Source organism: Natrix helvetica (genome assembly GCF_964273705.1).
Source record: "Natrix helvetica genome assembly, chromosome: 2".
Lineage (NCBI taxonomy): Eukaryota > Metazoa > Chordata > Lepidosauria > Squamata > Natricidae > Natrix > Natrix helvetica.
Window position 1 is genome coordinate 157656715 of NC_138552.1, and position 26780 is coordinate 157683494.

At 40.8% G+C, this 26780-nt stretch overlaps 1 protein-coding gene across 1 annotated transcript in view; it reads left to right on the top strand.

Moving 5' to 3' along the window:
• DLGAP2 (DLG associated protein 2) overlaps nucleotides 1–26780 on the top strand; it is a 195721-nt gene that overhangs the window by 75244 nt on the left and 93697 nt on the right. The window contains exons 3-4 of the mRNA XM_081945749.1: nucleotides 10050–10119; nucleotides 17578–18650. Coding sequence (XP_081801875.1) covers nucleotides 17649–18650 — 1002 coding nt within the window. The 5' untranslated portion in view covers nucleotides 10050–10119; nucleotides 17578–17648. The remainder of the gene's footprint in view (nucleotides 1–10049; nucleotides 10120–17577; nucleotides 18651–26780) is intronic.

Sequence of the window (26780 nt, forward strand, 5' to 3'; positions counted from 1 at the left end):
GAACCTATGGCACGCATGCCACAGATGGCACGCGGAGCCATTTGTCAGGGCATGCGAGGCGCTGCCCTGTCAGCTGGCCAGCATGCATGCGCGTGCTGTCCAGCTGAGTTCACCCTTTTTTAAAGCCATTTTTCGCCCTCCCCAGGTTCCAAAAGCTTTATAGGAGCCTGGGGAGGGCGAAAAGAGCCTCCCTGCCCACCCCGGAGGCCCTCCGGAGGCTTCATGAGCTTCCCTGACGCCTTCAGAGCGCTCAACATGACCCTCCGAGCAAACCAGAAGTCCTGTTTGCTCGGAGGATCGTTTTGAGCGCTCCGAAGGTGTCAAGGAAGCCTCCGGACGGTCCCTGAAGCCATCAGAACACTTAAAACGACCCTCCGAGCAAACCAGAAGTCACTTCCGGTTTTCTCACAGGGTCGTTTTGAGCGCTCTGAAGGCTTCAGGGACCGTCCAGAGGCTTCCCTGACTCCTCCGGAGGGCATCTGGCGGTCCGGGGAGGCTGTTTTCGCCCTCCCCAGGCTTCTACAAAGCCTCTGAAGCCTGGGGAGGGCGAAAAAAGCATATAAAAATGGGGGGGAGCACCTGTAGTGCGCGCATGCATACTGAGGGGGTTGCGCATTGCATTATGGGTGCGGCACGCCCGCACACAACCCCCCTGCGCTCCCCCCACTTATGGCACTTGAGCCAAAAACGGTTCGCCATCACTGCAATAAGGCATTCCAAAGAAAAGACAATTACCACTTAACTCAGGAGTTATCCAAATCCATAGTTCAGGATGTTGCCTGAAGTATTCCTTATAACATTATCCATAGATACCTTAAGCAACTAGACACCTTTGTCTTGCTTCCTGCTCAATGGTAACCATTTACAAAGCATTCAGTTTATTCTTATGCATGCTTTATGGTATAATATCATTTGTATCACCTTTGTCAACCAGACCTCAGCTCTATATTGTGTAAAACATTATAATTCATTGTAGTTTCTTCAGTCTTTTCATGCAGAATGTTGCCAGACACTTGCTAGTATTCTTAATAAACCAATCCTCCATGTTCTCCTTTGCTCAGGGGGAACAATAAACACATTCTTCCAACAACCAGGTATAAGTGCACTGTGTGTTCAAGAAGCTAAACAGTCACACTGCCTTTCCATCAGCAAACCACATCCAGTTTTTCATATCCCTCTGGTTACACTATTTGAGCCTTTTCAAGCTGCTCTTCAATTTCTTCTTGGATACTAAAGTTTATGCCATTTGTTGCAATACTACCTTTTGACATATTATTATCATTTCCATACACATTTCTGTTATACTCTTTCCAAGACTCCCTCGCTTCAGTTTTATCACAAATCACTCCATTGTTTTTAACTCCATTCATTCTGGTGGAGACTCTTTGTTTCAGTCACTTCGCCCACTTACAAAACAATATTTTTATTACTTCCATTAAAATAACATTGTACGTTCGCTGCCTTTTTTGTTTTACAGTATTCATTTTTCATTCATTATGTTAAAAAATATTTTTTACCATACAGGTTTTAAAGTTTCTCTTTTTCTTTCATAGTTTTTTTTTCTATTATTGTTTTTTACAAGATACTCTCCTGATATTACCAAAAAACAGTCTTTCTCTTTTTAAGAACTGAACTTTGTATCCTTCACTAATTCTCTCAATCTTCCATTATCATCCAGTCATGATTGCAAGTTTATATTCATTCCTTTGCAGAAATATATGTAAACGTAAACTACTTTTTTTAAAATGCTTTTTTCTAAGCAGGTATTTTCTAAACTATTTATAATTCTTATTCATTCTTCAGTCTCCAAAAGGCTCAGTCACTTAACCCCTCATCTCATTCTTGTCTGTTCATTCATGTTATGGAATGGAGTTTATTCCCCAGCTCTCATTAAGTCAGAATGTTGCACAATTTTCCCTGAAACCTATCTCTATCTCTTAACACAATTTACTGGAGCCATAACATGCAGTTACCACACACTTATAGGAATCTGCTATCAGATGCATGCAGAGCAGTCTTTAGATCGTATCTTTTCCATATAACTTAGTTCTTTAGTTCATAATTAAATGTATACATCCAGGGCTCTAATTCATTAGCTCTTAACCCACAAGATCAACATGTTCATTAAGATCTATTCTGTCTTCCTTTCTCTTAGTTTTACAGGCACACAATTTAAATACGGTACCTTTCCCATTCACTTCATTTAATTAATTCATACTGTTTATCATTGACTTGCCTTACATTCCAAACCATTATCCGTCAAATAAACAAATGGATTGGCCCTAGCAATTATACCTCCACCATGCCTCATATTCTATTAAGGTTTAATAACATGTTTGTTAGTAAGATAGAGAACAAGGAAACCAGGTTCTCGGTTTAGTCATACTAATGACACATGTAGCATTTCTCTCCTAATGGTAAGGTCAATTACCAGTCATTTAAGGCACATTTTGAACAGTATGCCATAAGTCCAAGCAAAGACTAGTTTACACCCTCAAAATCCTCTTATTATACTTTGCAAGCTAGGATCTCTAATTCTTCTTGAAAACAAGCCAACATTACCTCCCCTCAAAACAAAGGACACATGGTGAATCCATACATTAAAGTTGCAGACTGATCTGGAAATTTCTCTTACACACATGACTTTGATCTAATTATATGCAGTTTTAATGGTTTCAAGCAGCAGACGGAGTACTTTCCAGTTATAAATTAAATAGACTTAGAATCTCATAGGGAATCAGTGCCATTGGGAATAAAGGCTGATAATTCCACCATAGGTATCACATGTTCAACTGTTATGGTTGTGGAATTCCTGGATAGGCACATTTACAGCTGAGAATATTTTTGTAAATGAAGACGATCATAATGGTTCTGGTTCTGTTTAGGAACATGCCAGCTTTCCATATTTTATTGAAAATTTAAATGATCATTTAATAAATGAAGCTGGGGGGTCAGGAAAAATGACAGGGATTCTCTTGGGCTTCAAGATAGAGCCTGTTGACATCATACTGCCTAGTCTTTATTTAATTTGCCTTTTGCCCTGAAAGTATGTATGCATAACTGTGAAAGGAACTTAGAAGATATATTTAAATTAAGAATCTTTGTCTAGTACATCTTTTCTAAAGAAAAACAGTGTTATGTTTTTGAGACTGGTAACATACTGAGCATATTTAGCATATCTAGGCAAATTGGACATACTTTCCTTAAATCTTTTGTGGCTTTTGACAGATGTTACGTTTATCTAAATGCCTTCTACTGAAAGAGGCATATTGCTTGTCAAAGAGACAGATATTGGAGTTAGAAATTCTATGTCTGTGTATATAGAAAATGTAGCTGAATTGACTGTTGATTTTTAAATTGCCATTGTTTCGGTTAGGATTTTTACCCCTTTTCTGGTTGAAATTTTCATGTTACTGTTTTTTGAGCAGGTAAAACCCTGCGTGTGACTGAGGAATATCAGAAACCGACAGCAGTCATCCGTTTCCTTTGAAAATAGAAATATGTGCCTATACTACTAAAGTAATGCTTTAGGTCTATAAATAACTGATTCAAATAATGGTTAGTTCTGCAGTGAGTAGGTGAGAAAGTTTCTGGAATCATTTAAGGCAAATTGAAATAATAATTTAACTGTTTGTTGTACCATCTATATGGAAGTCTGATCTCAAAAGAAGACTTGTTGTTAAAGCTTGGAACATAACAATTAAATATGTGCTTTACTATTAGATAAGAAGTAGCTCATCATTCCCAATTTGAATATCTAAAAAGGTTCTTTTGGAAAGAACTAAATTCACCAAAAGGGACAGCAAATGATTATATACATAATATTGCGTATGAAATAAGTAATAATACTGTCACTTCTTGAGATGGCAGCTATAGAAATCAAAAATTAAAAACCATTTTGGCATGCTTAAGCCCAGTAAAATTAAGCAAGTATTGTGGTGTTCTGTTTATGCTTATCGGTTAAATAAGTATGAAATGCTGTACAGTATTTATGGAAGTGGGAATTTTTCAGCCTCTGCACAAAATCTACTTTTGTGGCTAGGTACAGCAATTCCTTGACAAAACAATTTTCTGTGGAGTGAATTACTGACATTTAGAATCAGTCAACATCTGATAAGGAAGTGTATGGTTGGGCACTGAAGGCATGGTTTCTTTGAGAAATAGCGTGGAAGCTAGATAGCAATCCAACTGGCCTACTAGCCTAGATAGAGCAGAGTAGGGCTTCTCTTTAATTCTTGTGAGGTAGCGTGGCCATTTATTCTATTCTCTCCATGGTTTAAAATTGGGTTTTACTCCCTGGAAGATTTGTAGACAGTAGTTCAGAGTTGGGCAACTCAAGGTCCCAAGGATGCATCCAAATCTCTTTGACTTTCAGGCTTCAGAGCCCTTCTGCCCATGTTAGAAATATACCATTTTTAACACATAAGAACTGCACTGTAAACTCACAGTTATGCCTAATTAGTAATTGAGTTGAAAAGGATTTAGCTTTAATAATGAAATGCAAATATAAACCAGAAAGGCACCCTCCCTAAAAAATAGTAAAAATATACATTTTACTTGGCCATCAACTGACTGCAGCTTTTTCACTTTCCTATGGATGTCCTTGCCTTTTCGAAAATGGGAGGAGAGGGAAGTATGCCCTGTTGTCTCCAAAAATTTTCAAAATTTTCAAGTTGTAAAACCAGAATTTTGATTTCCTTGTGGAAGTTAATCTTATTACAGACTTCTTTTATCCAGATTTACACTCCCCTCCCCTAATTTGTGACTACAAAAGTAGATTGTCAGAGTTAATAAAGGAAGACCTTGTAGCTATTATTTGTTGTAATCTGTATGTTTGGATATGGACGTTTTCTTTAAGAATAAAATGTGCATTATTATGTTGGATATTGTAGTTCAGCACTTAGATCACAGGACAGAAAGATAATTTTACATATCTACAAAGGGATTAATCAATTAACTTTTTTCCCAATAACTACAGATAAAAGAGAAAGAAACTTACATGCATAAGTATCCAAGCTCTATAATCTTTGGGTCATATTGTAAGTCCAGTATTATTTATAAAAAGTATGATGCCCATGAAACATAACACTATAACATACTGAGTTCCACACAATATATTATATGCTATTTGAAGGTGTGTTTTTTTAAAGTATACATATATAATTATTCTCAATTTCTGTTTAGTCATCCTCAGAATAACAGGTTTATATGAACTGGAATGACGACTATTTGTGATCAAATTTAATAAAGGATTGGGTTCTGCAGTTGTTTAGTGGGGGGACCTTTTGAGGTCTATGCTTCTGGGCTGTCATCCAATCTACTTGTCCTTGAATAATGCAATATCTGGTCAGAATCCTTTAAATAACTTTAGAAGAGATTATTAATGGGCACAAACCACCAGGGACAACCCCTACAAGGTTTCTGGAAATGGAAGTGGAGCACAATTGGACAATTAAATTCATTTCATTGGAATCTGTGCGGGAAGTGTTCCAGCTGATCAATTCATGTAAATCTAAGCATTTCACATGCAACAAAGTCCATGTTCTACTCAGGATGCATAAATTATTGGTGTGAAGTGTTCATGTGTTTCTACATTAGATAATAGCTTAATTAATTATTTAGTTATAATTTAAATAAAAAATAGATAGAAAAATGGCATATGAAAAAAAATGCTTGTAATAGAAATCATTCTTCTAACAGCCAACTCATGTGGCGACTGCTGACTGAACAGGTCTCCTGGGAAACAAAAGAGAGATACCAGAATGATTTCCAAAACAACCCAACTTAAATAAGAAAACTTCAGGGTATCTGCCCCCTCAAATCAAATAATGTCTAATAAAAACTGAGCATTCTAAAAAGCCACAGAATTTAAAAAGTGAAAAATTATGCCAGTATTCTAGGAACGGGAGTTGAAGAAAAGAGAAAAGCTATGTTTTAGAATCCTATCAAGAAAGCTTTGGTGTAGTGATTAAGGCAGCAGTCTAGAAACCAGGTGACTGTAAGTTCTAGTCCCATCTTAGGCACAAAGCCAGCTGTGTGATTTTTTGAGCCAGTCATTCTCTCTTAGCCTTAGAAATAAGGAAGCAATGGAAAACTGATTTTTTGCCAAGAAAACTGTATGAACTAGCCAAGGAAATCGCCAGGCATTAACAGTGGCTGAAAGGTACACATACATAAACACAGACACACACATGCACACACAAACCTACACCAGGGGTTGGTTCCTGCCAGTTCTAACCTCTTCTATAGAAGAGGTTCCACAAATCTACTGTGCCGTTTAGAACTGGTTCCAGCTCCCTCCCCCCGCCCGTTGCACTCTTGCCCCACCCGCCACTCACTGATTTGCTGGCTCACCAATCACCCCACCTGCCTCTAAGAGTCCTATGTAAACCTTAAAGTCTTAAAGTTGTCAAGTTTGAACACCTGTGGGGTTTCTTTTTCTAAAGGGTTAAGGGTGCAAGGGTCTTGTAACTTGACAGCTTTAAGACTTGCATGCTTCAAATGCCAGAGTTCCTCAGTCAACATGACTGGAGGGGGAATTCTGGGAGTTGAAGTCCACAAGTCTTAAAGCTGTCAAGTTTAAACACCCCTGGGTTTTTTTTTCTAAAGGGTTAGGAGTGCAAGGGTCTTGTAACTTGACAGCTTTAAGACTTGTGTACTTCAAATGCCAGAGTTTCTGAGCCAACATTTTGGTTGCTAAGCAAGAGTGTTGTTAAGTGAATTTCACCACATTTTACAAGTTGGCCACGCCCACCCAGTCACATGGCTGGCAAGCCACTCCACCCAGTCACATGGCCGGCAAGCCACTCCCACCCAGTCACATGGCCTGCAAGCCACTCCCACAAAGCAGGCCACACCTACAGAAGAAGTTCTAAAACATTTTGAAACCCACCACTGACCTACACCTACAAAAACAGGGGGGGGGAGAGAGATTGTACAATTTAATAAACTTCAGGGAAGATTTCCCCCCCTGTTAAATATGTTTAGGATTAAGTTTTTTTTCCTGTGTTTTATATTATAAGTAAAGAGCGATCAGTATCACTGAAGTGATCTTGCCCTTCCCACTAGTAAAATTGGTATGAACATAGATATTCTACATCATTTGGAACTAACTGAACTTTGTAGCTCACTCCAATGATTTGTGTTGTGTTGTGTTTGTTTTTTAAGATAAACTTCATCCATGCTATCTTCACTGTGTTGTCGTGTCAGTCTTGTTCATGAGTACCATGCTATTAAGAACTATTACTTATCCTGTACTAAGTTGTTGGTTGCTTTTACAGTGGAACAGCAGGCTGTTTTACAGTGAAATTTCAATATTCCTGTTTGTGGATGCCTTGACTTAATTTAATTTTCTTCTTCTTAAAACTGTAGTTTTTATAAATTTGTAGAATTTCTTTCTCTGGACAGAAACACTGCTACTTAACAATTTGTGAGGTTGTATTGGTCAGTACAGAGTTCACCTCCACCCAGAATTCATTTTCTGTTAGCATTGGGCTCATTTTCATATTCTGCTTGCTGCGGCACAATGGCATTTTAATAATCAGAAGGTCCATAGATACATCAGCTAGGATTTCTTATGTATCTGTTTGTGTGTCTGTGTTCACATGTGCTGAGGCAGATCATGAGATGGGGAAAGTCTCTCTTCCTCACCTTCCTCCCCTCCCTCTCTGTCTCTCTCTTAGATGCATGTGGGATTGTGAGAGGGAGAGGAAAAAGACCATTTGTCTAATCAACAGTAATTCATAGAGGAGCTTGTGTTCACAGGGGAGAAAGAGAACGCTCCAAAGTATTACAACATTAAGAGCACTATAATTTAGGATTCTCTGTTTGCTTTTTAAATTTTCTCTTCCAATTGTTCAGGCGGGAGACGAATAGTCTTATGAAATGATTTCATAGATCCTGCCACCGAGAGGTCATTCAGATTAATCAAGAGATTGACAGTCCTATCAGAAGAAGCACACAGTAAAATGTAGAGTCTCTAAATCAATAATACAATTTACAGATTGAATTCCTACCCACCCGTGTGCTCAGGAAAACAGGAGTGATGATCTTTCCAGTAGGTGGCATGAGTGGGAGGGGAAAGCCCATTGTGGAACTCATCAATTGCTCTCCTAAAATTACTCTGCATTAAATTGCAGAGTAGTTTTGCAGGTTAGGTTTATAACACTGCCCAGTCTCATTTTTGAAAGTGTGGCAAATGCTGGCTATATGGCAGTGCAGTTCCTCTCATCTTAGGAACTGGGCAAAAGCACATGGAAACTAATCAAGGAGAGCTCTAACCTAGAACTAAGAAGAAATTTCCTGACAACAATTAATCGGTGGAATGATTTGCCTCCAGACGTTTTGGGTGCTCCAATACTGAAAGTTTTTAAGAAGAGTTTGGAGAATCATTTGTCTGGCATGTCATAATACTTGCTGTTTGAGCAGGGGCTTGGATTACAAGACTTCCAAGGTCCCTTCCGACTTTGTTATTCTAGAAGTTAAGCAATAGCATGCATACACCTCGTTCACTCCTGTGAATTAAAGCATCCCTAAAGTTGTCCTGCATGGAGGCCAGTTTGTGCATGCACAAAAAGGCTAACTCAGTACCCCATGATTAAATCAGCAATGGTCTAGTTTGGTGTGTTAACCACACACAGCCATTTAAACCAACCTTTAATTGTTCCATTATTTGGATTGTCACATTCTGTATTTATTTTTAGACATTTTCTGCTTGTTTTTTTGTATTTCTTTCACTCAATAGCATGTTTTATATATTATAAACCTAACTGGATCTGATCCCATTCTTAGCATAAGAAGGTTTTCCAAATAAGGCATCTGAAGCTTTCCTAGGAATAGCATGTTGTAACTGTATTAGCATTCATAACAGGACAGAACTGCCAACGAAACTGCCCATGATATAGCCAACATCAGAAATCAAATTAATTGAAATATCACAGCATTTATGAATGGGGCTTGTCCATTCATAAAACTGCTGTTGTTCAAGTAACAATTATCAGGATTTCACACAAAGGCTGTACAATTTTCAGTTACTATGTTCTTGTGAAAACAAACAAAGCATGAAGCTGTATCCAGCAAATTGGCAATTATATCAAAATATTATATTAAAAATTGAACATATTCAGCACCCCCACCTGAGTTTTCAGAAGGTTTCTGTAAAATAATTCTGAAGGAAAGACATTTTCTCCTTCTTGTATTTGGAAATAACACATCTTTGAAACATTTGGGAATGCCACTATTAGGACAACAAACAGTCAAACACGGGTTTCCTCATCTGATAATACCCAGATTTATTGGAATCATAAGTTCCAAATTATCCAGACAACAGAGCTTGCCATTTCCATGCTGCCTGGGACCATCTAGAGGAGTCAGGTTGGAGGCTGAAGACTACAGAACAGAATTATTTTTATTTAATTGTTAGATATACTAAGATTAAATTATTTGCTACAGAGAACATCAAAAGTCTTGCACAATTTTGCTTCTGACATCCAATAATTCAGTTTTTCCTTAACATTTTTGTACTAGTTCAGACATAATTATAAACTGTTGCTTTGGCTTGTACATTCTCCCCTAGCTTGTGGGGGACATTAGAAGCCCTTACATCTAATTTTATATCAATGAGTACTGGTAAAAAAAATGTCTGTTTCCAGAATCTGGTGAACTAGGTGGCATTTTTTTTATTTATAAAAATAATAAGTAGAATTTAATTTTGGAATTAAGTAAACCTGGAATTTTGGTTTGATGTTGGCAAATTTACAAAATCCATAATTTAAAAAATGAATTCTGGGTGACCAGAATTGCTTACTTACAATATTTTTTTAAATTTCCTTCACCTCCACACATCAGAGGAAAGGATAATGTGTATAGCCTAAATATTCAACTATAGTTTAATGTTATATCCGAGCCAGACAACAATGAGGAAAAAACCATCCACTCTCCTTTTCTTAGTGTTGAAATATAAATTAATGAAATGTTTAGATGTAGTGTGTTAAAAATTGCTAGTCAATATCTAAAGCGCCAAGCATTAAGTATTATTATTACTTTCACAGATTTTGTTGTATTCTATGGAATCCAATTTTTCATGTAAAAATGGAGTTTGGGGGCCTCCTGTTTGAAAAGGTAACATTTCTTCTGTAGTTAAATGTATCCTAGCATTAAGTGCAGTTAGCTTTGTAGACTAATGCCTAGTAACTTTATCATTTGAAGGTAGCATTTTGTATTTTTTTTTGTATGCCAACTTCCTGTAGACTACAGTGCAAATTGCATCTTTCAGATTCATAATCATCACGTGTCGATTGTTGGATTTCAAAACAGAACATAAAATATGGAGACTATGAATCTCCACTTAATTCCTGAATCTGATAGTCCATGCAGAAGTTTTTAAAAAAACCTTTACTCAAATTTCTTTTTTTTTTCCTGATATATTCACACTTACAATTTGAAATAGGGAAGTCACCTAGCCAGAGCAAGGATTATGTATGATCTTGTTACATTTCATACCAGCTTTACTAAACTCAGGGAAATTGAGAACTGTAAAAGCATGTGCTCTTCTACTGATACTTTTTCACATTGTCAGTGAGATGGGTGGCATATAAATTTAATACATTTAACAAATAAATATGAAACTACCAAACATTTAACACTTAGGGACTGAATAACCTGCACCAAGTGCACTGTCTTTTGAGTTATCTTGGCTACCATAGATATTTGCGAAGAAGTTATTTAATACTTTTGGGAACATTGATATGCAGATCAGAGGTGGGTTGCTCCCAGTTCAGCCCAGATCGGGCGAACCGGTAGTAGCAGTGGCGGGAGGCTCTGCTCACCCGCCCAGATGCTTCTGTGCATGCGCAGAAGTGTCACAGCTGCCTGAACTGGTAGAAAAAAAAATTGGGAACCCACCACTGATGCAAATCACAATTTATTTTTTGGTATGGAAGGGCCATTTTGCTGTAGTGTTTAAGGCAGTAGGCTAAAAAAAACAGCTGGGTGACCTTGGGCTAGTTAATTTATCTCAGTCCTAGGAAGGAGTCATTGAAAATTTTTACCAAGAAACCTGCAGGGATTTGTCCAAGCAGGCTCTGAAAATGTGATATGATTGAACGGAACAAAACAAAAATAGAAAGGATGACCAGGCAGGTTTTTTATGTGGTAGATTGCTGGCATTGAAACTTGGTAAAAAATATTTGAGGTGCAAATGAGAGTTGCTTGTTAAAGAACACATGTCTCTATAAATAAAATGTATGATATACCAGTAAAAATGTGCCCTTGCTATCATTTGAGGATATGTATTTACATCGGGAGAAATATATAATTTCCATCATAATTCCACCTCTCACAAAAAGGAGAGATTTTTTAAACAGGCATTCAAAACATGCTCCTTCTCTGTAAAGTGAAGGACTTGTTTTCTTTCATCTATAGCACGGCTATTTTTAGGCCTTAGTGTCATTCTCTATCTGAGAGCACCCTGTATAAAGATGTAGATGAGTTAAATTACAGAATAAACTGTCTAGTATGGACATAAGGCTTGCACAGCATATATTGCAAAGAGAAAATGATTGCCTCGCTTTCTTAATGTGAAAGTCAATGGGAGGAGAAAACAGTTTGAGCCATTTGATCATAAGGAAGGTCCTTCTACAGGGTCCTTGTGGCTGTGAGCTTGGCTTCATTATTTGGTTGAAGGGGTGGGTGAGGAGATAGTTTGGTAAAGGCCTATAGAGATCTGGATAATAGGTAAAAGCTGAGGACTGGTGGGTATAAATAGGGAAAAATTCATTCATTCAAGTGTTGGATTGGTTTCCATTTCAAAACTGCTCCCAAATTAAAACCATGTAAAGGGTTATGGGGGAATTTCTGTAATAATTCCCTTGCTACTTTTTTTTTATAGCAGTGAACTCATAATTAAAGAACTATTCTTTTGTCATTCATCAGTTGAAATACTAGATACGTATGATTTGCCAGGTTGCGTTGGCATCCAATACGTTCGTAATCAAGATTACAGTTATTCTGAAAATATTTAACATATGGGTATATTAAATAAGAATACTTCATTCAGTCCCTGGGGGTGCAATACTATAAAAGAAAGATTTTAGAGTGGAAATACTGGCGTTTTAATGAGAAGCACTGGGAGCAGCTTGTGTTGCCTTTCTAGAAACATTTCTTGCTCTTTCAAATATGTGTCACAAGAATCAACGTAACATAATTTGCAGAAAAGAATATCAATAAACAACACATTAAAACTAGCACTTTAAAAACTTGCAAGACATCATCAACAGGTCAAAGGATGTGATCCAAATATAAATGCAAAACTGGAAGATCACATTCTGGGATCTTTGTTAAGGAAGGCATGGTATGTATGCCTGAGAGATTGTATATGTCTTGAATTCCATCCAACCATCTTGATTTTACGAACAGATTAAAACGAGCATTCTTGGACCTTTCCAAGTAACCCTGGATATGATATAACCTATATTATTTATAGAAGGAGGGCATTGTCCATGTGTGAATTTTAATATTCGTACCTGAAGGAACTACCAATCTCTGAAGGTCAAATTGGAGACTGCTAAGGTATATGGGCAGAGATGTCCACAGAGATGTTCAACATTCATTTTTGGACATTTTCTGCCTTCCAGAGGCTTCCCTGAAGCCTCCGGAGGGCAAAAAACAAAGTTCGGGAATGGACTTCCAGTTTGTGCGTTGTGCTGTTTTTCTCCCTCTGGAGGCTTCAGGGAAGCCTCCTGAAGCCTCCGGAGGGCCTCCGGGTGGAGGGGAAGCTGTTTTCGCCCTTCCCAGGCCCCTAGAAAGCCTCTGGAGCCTGAGGAGGGCGAAAAATGGGTCCATCACGTGTCAAAAGTGGGGGGGAAGGCGGGGTCATGTGCACATGCATGCGGGGGGGTCATGCGCATAGAATTATGGGTGCTCAAGCCATGCACAACCCCCCTGCGCTCCCCTCGCTTTTGGCACACAATGGCAAAAAGGTTAGCCCTCACTGATCTAGGGTAATGGTTCCCTTTACTGGATATGTTTAAATAGGGACCAAGCAGCCATCTTTCAAGGAAGCTTTAGTTCAGATCCCTGTACTGGACAGGGATTTGCCCATCGGCTTAAAACTTTGCCCATTGGCTTAAAAGTTTCCTTCTATGTATACGATGCTAGAAAAGCTCTTAATTGGAAAATCTTTCTGAAAGGAATTGAATACTCCATCTCCAAGGCAGACACCCTGGTGCCCTTCAGTTGTTTTGGAATAAAGCATCAACACAATTGGCCATACAATTATGTATCTGATATTCCAAAAATATCTGGAAAGCACAAGGCTGGGCATCCCTGACATAAGCAAAATAAATATAATGTCCTATGCAATCAGAACAGATATACTGCATTCTCTGTCTGATAATTTGTTATATATAATATATAGGATAGTCTTCATGCTTCCAATTTATTTATTAGCTGGCTTAGGAGCAGGAAGAAAATGTGCTAAATGTTAAGCATTCAGCAGCCAAGCTGTGGCCTCCAATGCAGAGCATGCCAGTGTGAAGATATGGTGGTTGAAAAGGCAATAACAAAAAGGGAGTTTTGGAGACAATCAACATTAGCAGCATAGCTTTGGCTGGAGCTAATCCTATGAGCGTGAGTCAGATTGCATGTACATAGGAAGCCAGAAATGAGACTGAAATAAAAAAATATTCCTTTTACATAGGAATTTGCTACTTACTAAAAATAAGTTTCATCACCTGTTTCTAAGTAATTTAAATATCTAAGTTTGGTTCCCTTTTGTGGCTATTTTAATGTGATGATGCTTTTATTATGTGTTCATGTGTTCATGTTTGACTGCATGTTAGTTCATGACACTAGGTTGTGCTTTGTCCAGAAAGTCAGGCTACAAATATTTTAAATAATAAAAACCAAATTTTAAAAAGTTGTTGGCTCAGCAGAAAACTCCCTTTTTCTCCCCCACATACCAGTCAAGAAGTTCACTGCTGCTGCTCCTCATATTCCCATAGATCTTCTCACTATACTCTCATGAGAAACCAGTGTGTGTTGCAGGCTTGGAAAAAGGAAAGTTGAAATAGTAGTTGTTCCTTGAAAGGAGAAGCAATAGGAAGACAGCGGGAGGAACATAATTCTTCTGGAGGGTGGGAGATTCAAATGCCTCCATGGTCCTTTAAGGTATATGGGTGAAGGAAGGGGAGCCTTTTTCAGCATTATATTTAATGGCATTTCTTTTCTGAATTAAGGGTACAACTAAACCAGAGGAATCAAGTTATCATTCTTTTAAAAAGAACTCACATCGTCATCGTTTTCATTTCAACCAAAGTCCCTACATTTATGAAAAGCTCAAGTTGTAATTTTGCTTTGCTCAAGGAAAGACACCTGAAAGACTCCTGTTCTGCTTGTTGTCATTGCACTATCTAGAGCTCCTTCCAAACTCAAACTTGTGAAAAGGATCCAATTGCAGTTTAGCAACTTATGTCCTCTTTGAATGGCTTCCAAAGTTGGTTGGCATTTCCTCTGTAGCTCAGCAGCTGGCACCATCTTTCATATCAAATTCTATGCATTCGGTCAGAAGATATTTCAACATCAAACCATTGACATGATAAAACGACAAAGACAGCATTACAGGGCTTCAATTTCCCTTGAAATTGAGTACTCATTTGTATTGTGCATGAGTGGTAACTTTCAATAACTACATTTCCCAAAGCAAATGTTTCAAAAAAAATTTTTTAAAGGAAACTGGCATAAAGCATAATTACTGTAATGTACTGCTGATCCTGAAAAGAGCTTCTCTTAACCGCTCAGATGCTCATCTCCTTTTGAAAAGTGGTAAACTGAATTTGAGGGTTCTGAATACCTAAATCAAACTCTTCTCTTCTATTTCTTTGATTTGTTTGCAAAAATTTCCCAGCTGCAAGGGCTTCAATAACATTGAGTAAAAAATTCATCAAGCTATTAACACAATGGTGTTCTATAAGACACTTAATTTGAATCCCCTTCTTTGTTTATTAGACATAATTTAGCATGAAAACCATGAAGAAATTTAGCAGAAACTGCAGCTCTGGCAGTATATTTCTGCCTTAACGAGCAAGAGTGCAAGAATAGATATAATAGATATACAACATCCTAGAACTATCCTATTTCATTGAGCTCAACGTGGATAATAACTGTTGATAGTAATAACATTGCTACCTAACCGTAATTGATAAGAAGCTGGATAGTTGCTGTGTAATGATAGAAATACCTTTCAGGACTTGAGCAGACTCCAATTTCTTCTCTTCCTCCTTCTCCTCCTCAGGAATCTTTCGGAGAAAGTATCGACATTTAAATAGTTGATTGATTCATCTTTATGTTTTTAAAAAGAACTGACATCAATAGCACTAATTAAATTAGAGAAATGAATGAAATTCATCAGAGTCTAATCCTTTAAAGATTTGAGATTGTGGTTTATGAAGTTCTAGTTCTTCCTCTATCTCGTTTCCTCCTCCTCCTCCTTCTCCTCCTCCTTCTCCTCCTCCTCCTCCTCCTCCTCCTCCTCCTCCTCCTCCTCCTCCTCCTCCTCCTCTTCTTTATTATTTGCCATGAATGTGGGGTCAACTCTTAGCAACTATGCAGATTATCTTCATGACTATCTGTCCCTAACCAGTTTGTTAGATCTTCCGATGTTCTTTTTTCCCAATAGGTGAAAACAAAAGTAACACACATGACATTGTAGATGTAGTCCTCAACTTGTGACCACAATTGAGCCTAACATATCTGTTGCTAAGCAAGACAATGGTTAAGTGAGGTTTGTCCCATTTGGTGACCCATTTGATAACCATTCTTCCCACAGTTGTCAAGTAAATCACTGCAGTTGTTAGTACCATGGTTAAATGAATGTGATCTGGCTTCCCCATTGACTTTGTTTGTCAGGAAATTGCAAAAGGTGAACCTGCTCTGGGACACTGCAACTGTCATAAATACATGCTAATTGCCATGTGTCTGAAATTTGACCCCAGGGTTGCTGCAATGGTCGTAAGTGTAAGAAATGGTCATAAGTCACTTTTTTCAATGCTGTTGTAACTTCAAATGTTCACTAAACAATTGTTGTAAATTGATGATCACTTCTATAGCAATATACACAGAGTACTCAGGAATGAGCCATTTATTTGTTTGTTTATATATTAGACTTCTAGAACTGCCTATCTCATGTCACTATGGTGCTGGGCTACTTTACAAAGAATCACAAAAGTTTCTGGTGCCCCCACCCCACAAAGCAGCACATCCCCAAACACATTTACTGGACTCCTCTCTCACTCAACCCCAACCAGCCAGATATTCAAGGTTTCTGAATAGAAAAGAAAGTATTACTATATAAGTATATGTTCAAGAACGAGATATAGAGTAAAAGAATAATAGTTAGGATATCATAGTGAAGAAAAGGGAATAGAAAGGATAAGCATAAAATTATAACAGGGTTTGTTGGAATACCATCCTGAAAATACACCAGATGAGAGTTGAAAAGAGATAACCACAACAATAAAAAAGGAAAAGGAAGAGAGGAGGAAAGGAGAAGAGAGGAAAGGGGAGAGAAGGAAGAAAGAGGGAAGGAGAGGAAGGAGGGAAGGGAGAGAAAGAGAAGGAGAGAGGGTAGTAGGGGGAAGAGGAAGAGAAAAGTAAGGGAGAAGCAAGGGAAGGAGGAAAGGGAAAGGAGAGGAGGAAGGAAGGAAGTAGAGAAGGGAGGGAAGGTGAAAAGAAAAGAAAAATTAGGGTGTGATAATACAAAATAAGTGTATGGGATGGTAAGCAAAGCAAACCAGGATGTATATTTTAACCTTTTAGATGGAAAAACAAATATGTAAAAGTGATAAAGATAAATAATAATAATAGCTATTTGAATGTATACTTGTAACTATATACAAGATGATAAAAATAAAAAAAACTTTTTTAAAAAAGGTTTCTGGAAGGCTAAGGAGCTAGGAGCCTGCCAGATCTCAGGGGGAAAGGTGTCCCATCTTTTGATAGCCTCCCGAGATTTTCTCCCATACAGAATGAAACAAAAACATATAAACTGTTTGAAGCAATTATCCAGACGAAATCTAATTGTAGATTAAAATATTGAATATTTGGCAAAAAGACCAAATGAATGAATGTGAGAAAGATCCTATGAATCAGATGAAAGGAGGACATAAACACAGTTATGCCATCCTGCTTACACTACCCAGCAACTGTGGTTTTTCTTTTTCTTCTTTGACACATTGAAATGATTTTGTCTGGGCATACATACCCCTTTTTATTATTATTTTTCTATTTTAACTATGTAAGCGCCCCAGAGTAATTTTAGTTAAATAGCCATCTAAATCAAAAACATTAAATAATAAACGTAGGCGCTAATATTTAACTATCACAACATTAAAGGATTCTAGCACTAATATTAAATCACCATAATCATATGGTTAAATAACCATTATCATAATATTTAACCATCAATGAAATATTTGTATTATGTGTTTAGAGCTATTGTTAAACTTTAGTTTCTATTATTCGTTGAAATATATGTTATGCTTGTCCTAGCTGACTGATATATCTCTATCCATCCCCTAACAGATCAGCCGTACTCATGGTCTCCAACTCAGCAGTCCTTCAGTGAGGAAAGATATTCTCCTGTTTCAAGGAACATGAAAGGATTATCTGGCAGTCGTAATCAATCACAATTATGTTCTGAGCATACTTGTGGTTTAGCATCCCCTGAAGATTGTGAACACAGCCACGATCATCTTCATCATGGCCAGGAGTCCAGGCAATCATATCTTCTCAGCCCAACTGAGAGTTGTCCAGTGGATCACCATCGCTGCTCACCACGAAGCTCCATCCATTCAGAATGTATGATGATGCCCATGGTTATGGGTGATCATATGTCCAGTAGCACTTTCCCCAGAATGCACTACACCTCACATTACGAAACTAGGGACGATTGCGCCATGTCTCACGCAAACCCTAAGATTAACCGGATCCCGGCAAATTTGCTGGATCAATTTGAGAAGCAACTTCCTCTCCATAGGGATGGCTTTCACACTCTGCAGTACCAAAGGACATCAACAGCAGCTGAACAACGCAGTGAAAGCCCAGGTAGAATACGTCACCTCGTTCATTCAGTCCAAAAACTGTTCACAAAATCACATTCTTTGGAAGGATCTTCCAAGAGCAATGTAAATGGGGCCAAGGGAGATGGGCGAGGTGATGACCATCACCATGGACACCATTCTAAACATAGCAAAAGAAGTAAAAGTAAAGAGCGAAAGCCTGAAAGTAAGCATAAAACTGGAATGAGCAGCTGGTGGAGCTCTGATGACAACTTGGACAGTGATAGCACTTACCGAACACCTAGTGTGGTAAACAGGCATCATGTGGACCATATCTCTCATTGCTATCCTGAAGCTCTTCAGGGACATTTTGGGGATCTCTCATTAAAGACTTCAAAAAGTAACAATGATGTGAAATGTTCAGCTTGCGAAGGTCTTGCAATCACCCCCGATGGCAAGTACATGAAAAGGAGCTCTTGGTCTACCCTCACAGTAAGCCAAGCTAAAGAAGCTTATCGGAAGTCGTCTCTTAATCTAGACAAGCCTCTAGTGCATCAGGAAATAAAGCCCTCCCTAAGACCATGCCATTACCTTCAGGTAAGTGTGAAATGTGACTAATAGCATTAATTGAGGAGCAATATACCTTTTTTAAACATTTGCAAGGCAGTTTTCTAACAGGCGTTCTTTCCCATACTTTTTTGGTTAAAATCCTCTATTTTGTCACCAAGGTTCATCTACACCTAGAAATAAAATACGAAGCAGAGCTCACAAACTGGTTTTATTTGAGTTATCCATAACAAACTCTAGGTGAAAGTAAAACATAACCATCATAATCCCATCAATCTTCTTTGGCCTTAACCTCTTCTCAGAAGTAGCTCAGATACGTTTCACTGAGCTTCCTCGGGGTTTTTTTTTCTCATTAACAACACTTGCATAAGATAGCAGTGATGGTGGCCATGGATCCTATTCCTGGTCTTTAATTACATGCTAACCAAATGGGACACAAATGTTCTCCTTTTCACTGAGGACTCTGAATGGAGCCAGAGTACCCTCAGGCATTGTGTGTGTATTTTCTTTCACCTATGGCCACCAATCATGTAGAGCTAACTTTGAAATATACTGATTGGCTTCACCTCATTCATGCAATGCACGTATAACCAATAATACTGTACTATTTCTTAAAAAAAGAGAAAGCAACAATCTTGAGATTGGAAAAAAACTACTTTCAACTTTTTTCCTGTTTTTCTATTTTTTTTTTTTTAGATAAAAAATAAAAATAGAAAGATAAAAGATAAATGTACTGATTGCAGTAGAGATTAGGAGAGAATGAGTAACAGAGACTTTGGAATCAGAGCTCAAGTTGCAATTTGTTTTTGACTTAGCGTGAAGTATGAACCAGTGGCTCATACTTTAACTGACACTTGCAGCAGATAACCTGGAGTAAAAAGGCTTCATTTTCCCCTTGGCAGCTACTTCAGACAGCCACCATTCCTAATTCTTGTTCTCATCAGCTGATAGCTAGCTTATTTTCCAATAAGTTCCCAAAATGCTCTCTGCCTCCATCTGATGGGAAAGCATCATGGGGTAGTAGCTGCTGCAGGTCTTGAAAGACTTTTGAATTGGCATGTATCAACTCTAAGAGCTCTTGCAGAAGGATGAATCTGGATGTTAATGCTTTGCTTTGCAGCATACAAGCTCCCTTTATTTAATTAATTTAGGTACTATCCAACTCCAAAATAATTCTGGGAGGCTCACAATATAAAACAAACAATATAAAAACTAGACAAGATTATATAAGTAAACAAAATAATGCCCACCCAGACAATGGAATCCATCCATCCTCTATCTATCTATCTATCTATCTATCTATCTATCTATCTATCTATCTATCTATCTATCTATCTATCATCTGTCTATCTATCTATCTATCTTTCTTTCTATCTATCTATATGTCTATCTATCTACTTACTTACCTACCTACCTACCAGTGGTGGGTTCCGGATCCCGTTCCAACCAGTACGTGCGCTGTAACTGCCAGCAACGCTTCCGCAAGCCTCCGTGATGCTTCAACTGCTCAGTGGAGCGTTGCGCAGGTGCTGTATATGCCATGAGTCTGAGCGGAAGCGCTGAAGGCTTTAAAGAACAGGTAAGGAGCTTGGGTGGGCGGGCCCTCCGGAGCACCGTACCGGAACAGTACCCGGTGCTCTGGGCAGGCTCCGGTACGCCCGTACTGGGGCGTACCCACCTGCAACCCACCACTGCTACCTACCTATCATCCATCCATCCATCCATCCATCCATCTATCTATCTAAATACATGTAACGGGGGGGGGGGAGTGTATTCACTCTAACTCAAGACCAGGGAAAACAACCAGGTTTGCAAGGCTTTCTGGAATGACAAGAAGCAAGCAAAATTATTTGAGTACACCACCTAGAGATATTTTGCTTGGTTGGGTGGCTTTTCAAGTCTAATTGAGAAAGAAAAAGAAGAGAAACTTGATTGTTTACCAAACAAATTAGCAAGATCAGAGACCTGTTGTGGGGAAATTGGGGATAGGATAACATGCAGTCTCCCATGGTCTTTAAACACATTTCCATACCTTGTTGGGAACATGGTGACTGAAATCCTTGTGAAGAAACAAAAACTATTTTCCTAGAGTTCTTCTCAATGTCGTTTGCTTCTTAACAGAATCAAAAATTTTGAACACAGGGTGAATGCATATTGCATGAAAATGTAGAATTAATGTATACAGAGATGGCATGCACACATAAATTGCCTATAGAATACAACTGGTAATTAGCCCTACACTTGCAAATAAAGAATGCAACCATACTGATTCAGGTAAATCTTCTGCCAGGCTCTAAATTTAGAATATAAAAATTGCTTGATGCATTAAGCAATGTGTGTACAAGGATTAACTATCTAATTCAAGAAAAAGCTTCTAAAAAATATCAACATTTATAATAAGGCATTAGAGTACTGACTCTGAGCAGATACAAACTCTACAGATGGAAAATTCAGGGTTCAGTAACTATTTGAACAAGCAGCAAAAGCATTTTGACAATTTTCTGTGCGTATATATGGGGCTTTACTACCAATTGAAATGACACAGAGAAATAAATCCAGATTGCATCTGTCTTTACACAAAGGGATAAAACAGTCCAACCTATCAAAAACAGCACCACAAAAATCAGATTAGGAACACAAATTGAAATAGGGAAGAAAATGGTAAGTGAGCACCTGTCTACCCTAGATGAGTTCAAATCACCAGGACTGGACGGATTACACCCCAGAGTTCTGAAGGAACTGGCGGATGAGATCTCAGAACCACCGAACTATATTTTTCAGAGATCCTGGAGCACCGGGGAACTACCAGAAGACTGGAAAAGAGCTGATGTGGTTACCTCTTCCAAAAATGAAAAAAATAGATCCAGGAAACTATAGACCTATCAGCCTGATCTCAATACCAGGAAAGATTCTGGAAAAGATAATCAAGCAACAAATTACAAGTTACACCCGGTCGTTTGTACCAACCCCCGCAACCTAGGTGGTCAGGAACTACAGAGCCAAGGCCTGAGGCTGATGCTCTGCAATGCAAGGTCCGTGACCAACAAGGCCCCCCTCATTAATGAGTTGATCTCAGAGGGGGAGCTGGACCTTGCAGGGATAACGGAGACCTGGTTGGGCCACGAGGGTGGTTTACCCCTTGTGGAAATGTGCCCGCCGGGTTTCCGTGCATTTCATCAGCCTCGAGCCTTGGGTAAGGGTGGTGGGGTGGCGGTAGTGATACGGGAATGTCTAGAGCCGAGAGAGCTCACTGTACCTCAGATACCCGGATGTGAGTCCCTTGGTGTGAAATGGGGCCCAGGGAGGCAGTGGGGCTTGCTGATTGTATACTTGGCTCCTCGCTATACGTCAGCAGCCCTGCCCGAGCTCCTCGAGCTGATCTCAGAGACGGCAGTTGAGACCCCCAAGCTTGTGGTTATGGGGGATTTCAACTTGCCGTCGACGGGGGAAGCATCTGAGGTAGCTCGGGAGTTCATGGCTTCCATGACAGCCATGGACCTGACCCAATTAATTCAGGGCCCCACACACGAAGGTGGCCACACTCTGGACCTTGTTTTTGTATCTGAACAGTGGGCGAGTGATCTGTGAAGAGGGGATGTAACCATTACTCCCCTGTCATGGTCAGATCACTCATGTCTCCGGCTGGACTTCCCTGGCGCTACCCCCCACCGCGAGGAGGCAGAACCAAACTGTCCAAGTTGGTACCGCCCCAGGCGCCTGATGGAACCGGATAGGTTCCAGACGGAGCTTGGGCCATTCCCTGTAGCCCTGACCCGCGCTCGCTTCAAGAACCTAGTGGCCGCCTGGAATAGGGCGGCTGCTGGGGCCCTGGACCGAGTTGCGCCTTTGCGGCCTCTCCTGCGGCGACGACCCACCCGGGCTCCTTGGTTCACCGAGGACCTGAGGGTGATGAAGCACCATAGGAGATGCCTAGAGGACAGATGGAGGTCTTCACGCTCCGAATCTGACCGAACACAAGTAAGGGCCTATTTACGGACTTACCTTGTGGCATTAAGAGTGGCCAAACGCAGACATTGTGCCACTCTTATTGCGTCCGCCGATAACCGCCCTGCCGCCCTGTTTCGGGTGACCCGCTCTCTCTTATCACAGAGGATGCGGGAAGCCCCTCAAAAGGGCAGAGCAGAGGAGTTTGGGGAATATCTGCAGGACAAAATCGCTCAGATCCGGAGCGGATGGACCCCCTTCAGTGGACCAGAAGAGCCGCCAACAGTGAGTCTTGTGAGACCACTCTGGGAGGAGTTTGCGTCTGTTGCCCCCGAGGATTTGGATAGGTTGCGTGGACGGCTGCGACCGACCACATGTTTAATGGACCCGTGTCCCTCCTGGTTGGTACTGGCATCCTGGGAAGTGACACGAGGCTGGCTACTGGGCTTGGTGAACGCCTCTTTGAGCGAGGGGTCCTTGCCTGCCGCCTTGAAAGAGGCTGTGGTGAGGCCCTTACTCAAGAGGCCTTCCCTTGACCCGATGGAGCTAGCTAATTATCGTCCAGTCTCCAACCTTCCCTTTTTAGCGAAGGTTGTAGAGAATGTGGTGGCACAGCAGTTTCCACGACACCTTGAGGAATCCGAATATCTAGACCCACGCCAGTCCGGCTTCCGGCCCGGACACAGCACGGAGACGGCCTTGGTCGCGTTGGTCGATGATCTCTGGAGGGCCAGAGATAGAGGTTGTTCCTCTATCCTGGTCCTATTAGATCTCTCGGAGGCTTTTGATACCATCGACCATGGTATCCTATTGCGCCGACTGGGGGGGATGGGAGTTGGAGGCACCGTTTTGCGGTGGTTCGGCTCCTACCTCTCCGACCGGACGCAATGTGTGTTGGCAGGGGGGCAGAGGTCGACTCCAAGGCCACTCACTTGTGGGGTGCCTCAGGGGTCGGTCCTCTCGCCCCTTCTGTTCAACGCATATGTGAAGCCACTGGGGGAGATCATCCGTGGTTTTGGGGTGGAGTATCATCTGTATGCTGACGATACGCAGCTGTACATTTCCACCCCAGACCACCCCAACGAGGCTGTCGAGGTGATGACCCGGTGTTTGGAAGCCGTCGGGGTCTGGATGGGGGACAACAGACTCAAGCTCAACCCCTCCAAGACTGAGTGGCTGTGGCTACCGGCAACCCGGTTCAGTCAGTTGATTCCATCACTGACCATAGGGGGCAAGCAATTGCCCCCTGTGGAACGGGCGCGCAATTTGGGCGTCCTCCTAGATGCCCAGCTGTCAATGGATGACCATGTGGCAGCCGTGGCAAGGGGGGAGTTCCACCAGGTTCGCCTGGTGCGCCAATTGCGCCCCCTACTGGACCGGGATGCCCTACGCACGGTCACTCATGCACTGGTGACGTCTCGGCTGGACTACTGCAATGCCCTCTACATGGGGCTTCCCTTGGGACGCGCTCGAAGACTGCAGCTAGTCCAGAACGCACCCGCGCGGGCTATTTTTGGGAGTACTAGGTACTCCCACGTAACACCGCTCCTGCGCGAGCTGCACTGGCTGCCTGTGGTCTTTCGGGTGCGTTTCAAGGTGTTAATCACCATCTTTAAAGAGCTCCATGGCTCAGGACCTAGGTATTTGCGGGATCGCATCCTACCACACACTTCCCTGCGACCGATTCGCTCTCACAGGGAGGGGCTCCTCCGGGTGCCGTCCACTAGGCAGTGCCAACGGGCGACACCTAGGAGTAGAGCCTTCTCTGTGATGGGCCCAACCCTCTGGGATGACGTCCCCCCCGATATCAGAACCACCACCGACTTTCTCTCCTTTCGACGAAAACTGAAGACTCACCTGTTCCATTTAGCCGGCCTGGACCATTCATAACCTCATTATACCTCTTGGCAGATATATTTTTAACTGGGTAATTTTAATTGGGTATTTTTTAGGATTGTTTATATACTGTTTTTTATCTGCTTTACCTGTACAGTGTTGTATTGCCTCCTCTTCTATGTTTTTATGTTTCCATGTTTGTAGTCTATTTTATCTATTTCACTTGACTGTACACCGCCCCGAGTCCGTTTGGGGAGAGGGGGCGGTATAAAAATCGAAATAAAAGGTAAAAGGTAAAGGTAAATTAGCGAACACCTAGAAGTAAACAAAGTAATAGCCAAAAGCCAACATGGGTTTGTCAAAAACAGATCATCCCAGACTAATCATATTGCATTCTTTGATAAAGTGACAAAGTTGGTGGACCAGAGGAATGCCATCGATATAGCTTACTTGGACTTCAGTAAGGCATTTGATAAGGTAGACCATAACCTACTACTAGATAAAGTAGAAGAATGTGGATTGGACAGCATCACCACCAGATGGATTCGTAACTGGCTGACCAACCACACTCAATGTGAAGTCTTCAATGGAACTGCATCTACATGAAGGGAAGTATGCAGTGAAGTACCCCAAGGCTCTGTTTTAGGCCCAGTACTCTTCAACATCTTCATCAATGATTTGGATGAGGGAATAAATGGGGAACTCATCAAATTTGCAGATGATACCAAGCTGGTAGGAATAGCCAACACTCCAGAAGACAGGCTTAAAATACAGAAGGATCTTGACAAACTTGAACATTGGGCACTATCTAATAAAATGAAATTCAATGGTGAAAAGAGTAAAGTTCTACATTTAGGCAAGAAAAATGAAATGCACAGGTACAGTATAGGTGGTACCTTGCTCAATAGTAGTAACTGTGAGAGGGATCTTGGAATCCTAGTGGACAACCATTTAAATATGAGCCAGCAGTGTGCAGCAGCTGCCAAAAAAGCCAACACAGTTCTAGGCTACATAAACTCAAGATCAAGTGAAGTGTTAATACCACTTTATAATGCCTTGGTAAGGCCACACGTGGAATACTGCATTCAGTTTTGGTCGCCACAATGTAGAAAAGATGTGGAGACTCTAGAAAAAGTGCAGAAAAGAGCAACAAAGATGATTAGGGGACTGGAGACTAAAACATATGAAGAATGGTTGCAGGAACTGGGTATGTCTAGTTTAATTAAAAGAAGGACTAGGGGAGACATGATAGCAGTCTTCCAATATCTCAGTGGTTGCCACAAAGAAGAGGGAGACAAACTATTCTCCAAGACACCCGAGGGTAGAACAATAAGCAATGGGTGGAAACTAATCAAGGAGACAAGCAACTTAGAACTGAGGAGAAATTTCCTGACAGTTAGAACAATTAATCAGTGGAACAGCTTGCCTCCAGAAATTGTGAATGCCCCAACACTGAAAGTCTTTAAGAAGATGTTGGATAGCCATTTGTCTGGAACGGTATAGGGTTTCCTGCCTAGGCAGAGGGTTGGACTAGAAGACCTCCAAGGTCCCTTCCAATTCTGCTATTGTATTGTGTTTCCCCGAAAATAAGACAGGGTCTTATTTTATTTTGCCCCACAAAATATGGCCTTGGGCTTATTATAGGGGAGGGATTATTATTTTCTGGAGCAGGTGGGAAGTGAGGCGTGCCTTTTACCTTTCCAGTTGCATCGCGTTCCTCGCCATTGTGCTCAGGGAAGCGGTTGGTAAAAAAAAAACCTTCTTGCGAGTTCAATCAAACTTCTTGAAATCATGAGAAGGTGTTTTTTTTTTACCAGGGGCTTCCTTGAACACAATGGCAAGGAACGCGATGGAGCTGGAAAAGTAAGAGGCATTCCTTGCGGCCCAACACCGCCAACCTCACCCCAATGGTAAAGGCAGCCTGCCTGGTTCCCTTCCCCGCCATCCCTTTAGCGAGGGGTGGCAGGTGGGGGGGAAGTGAGGTGCGCCTCTTACCTTTCCAGGTCCATTGCGTTCCTTGCCGTTTCACCCATTGAATCCCCTTGTAAAAAACCGTCATGAGCAGAGCTGTCAGTCTCTGGTAGCTCTAGGACGCGCGTTTTGCTTCTCCCCCCCACCTGCCACCCCTCACTAAAGGGACGGCAGGGAAGGGAACCAGGCAGGCTGCCTTTACCATTGGGGCGAGGTGGGTGGTATTGGGCCGCGAGGTGCGCCTCTTACCTTTCCAGGTCTGTTGCATTCCTCACCCTTTCGCCCATTGAATCCCTTTGTAAAAAAAACTCGCAAGTTGAACTCATGAGGTTTTTTTTTTACAAGGGGATTCAATGGGTAAAAGGGCGAGGAAAGCAACGGAGCTGGAAAGGTAAGAGGCACGCCTCA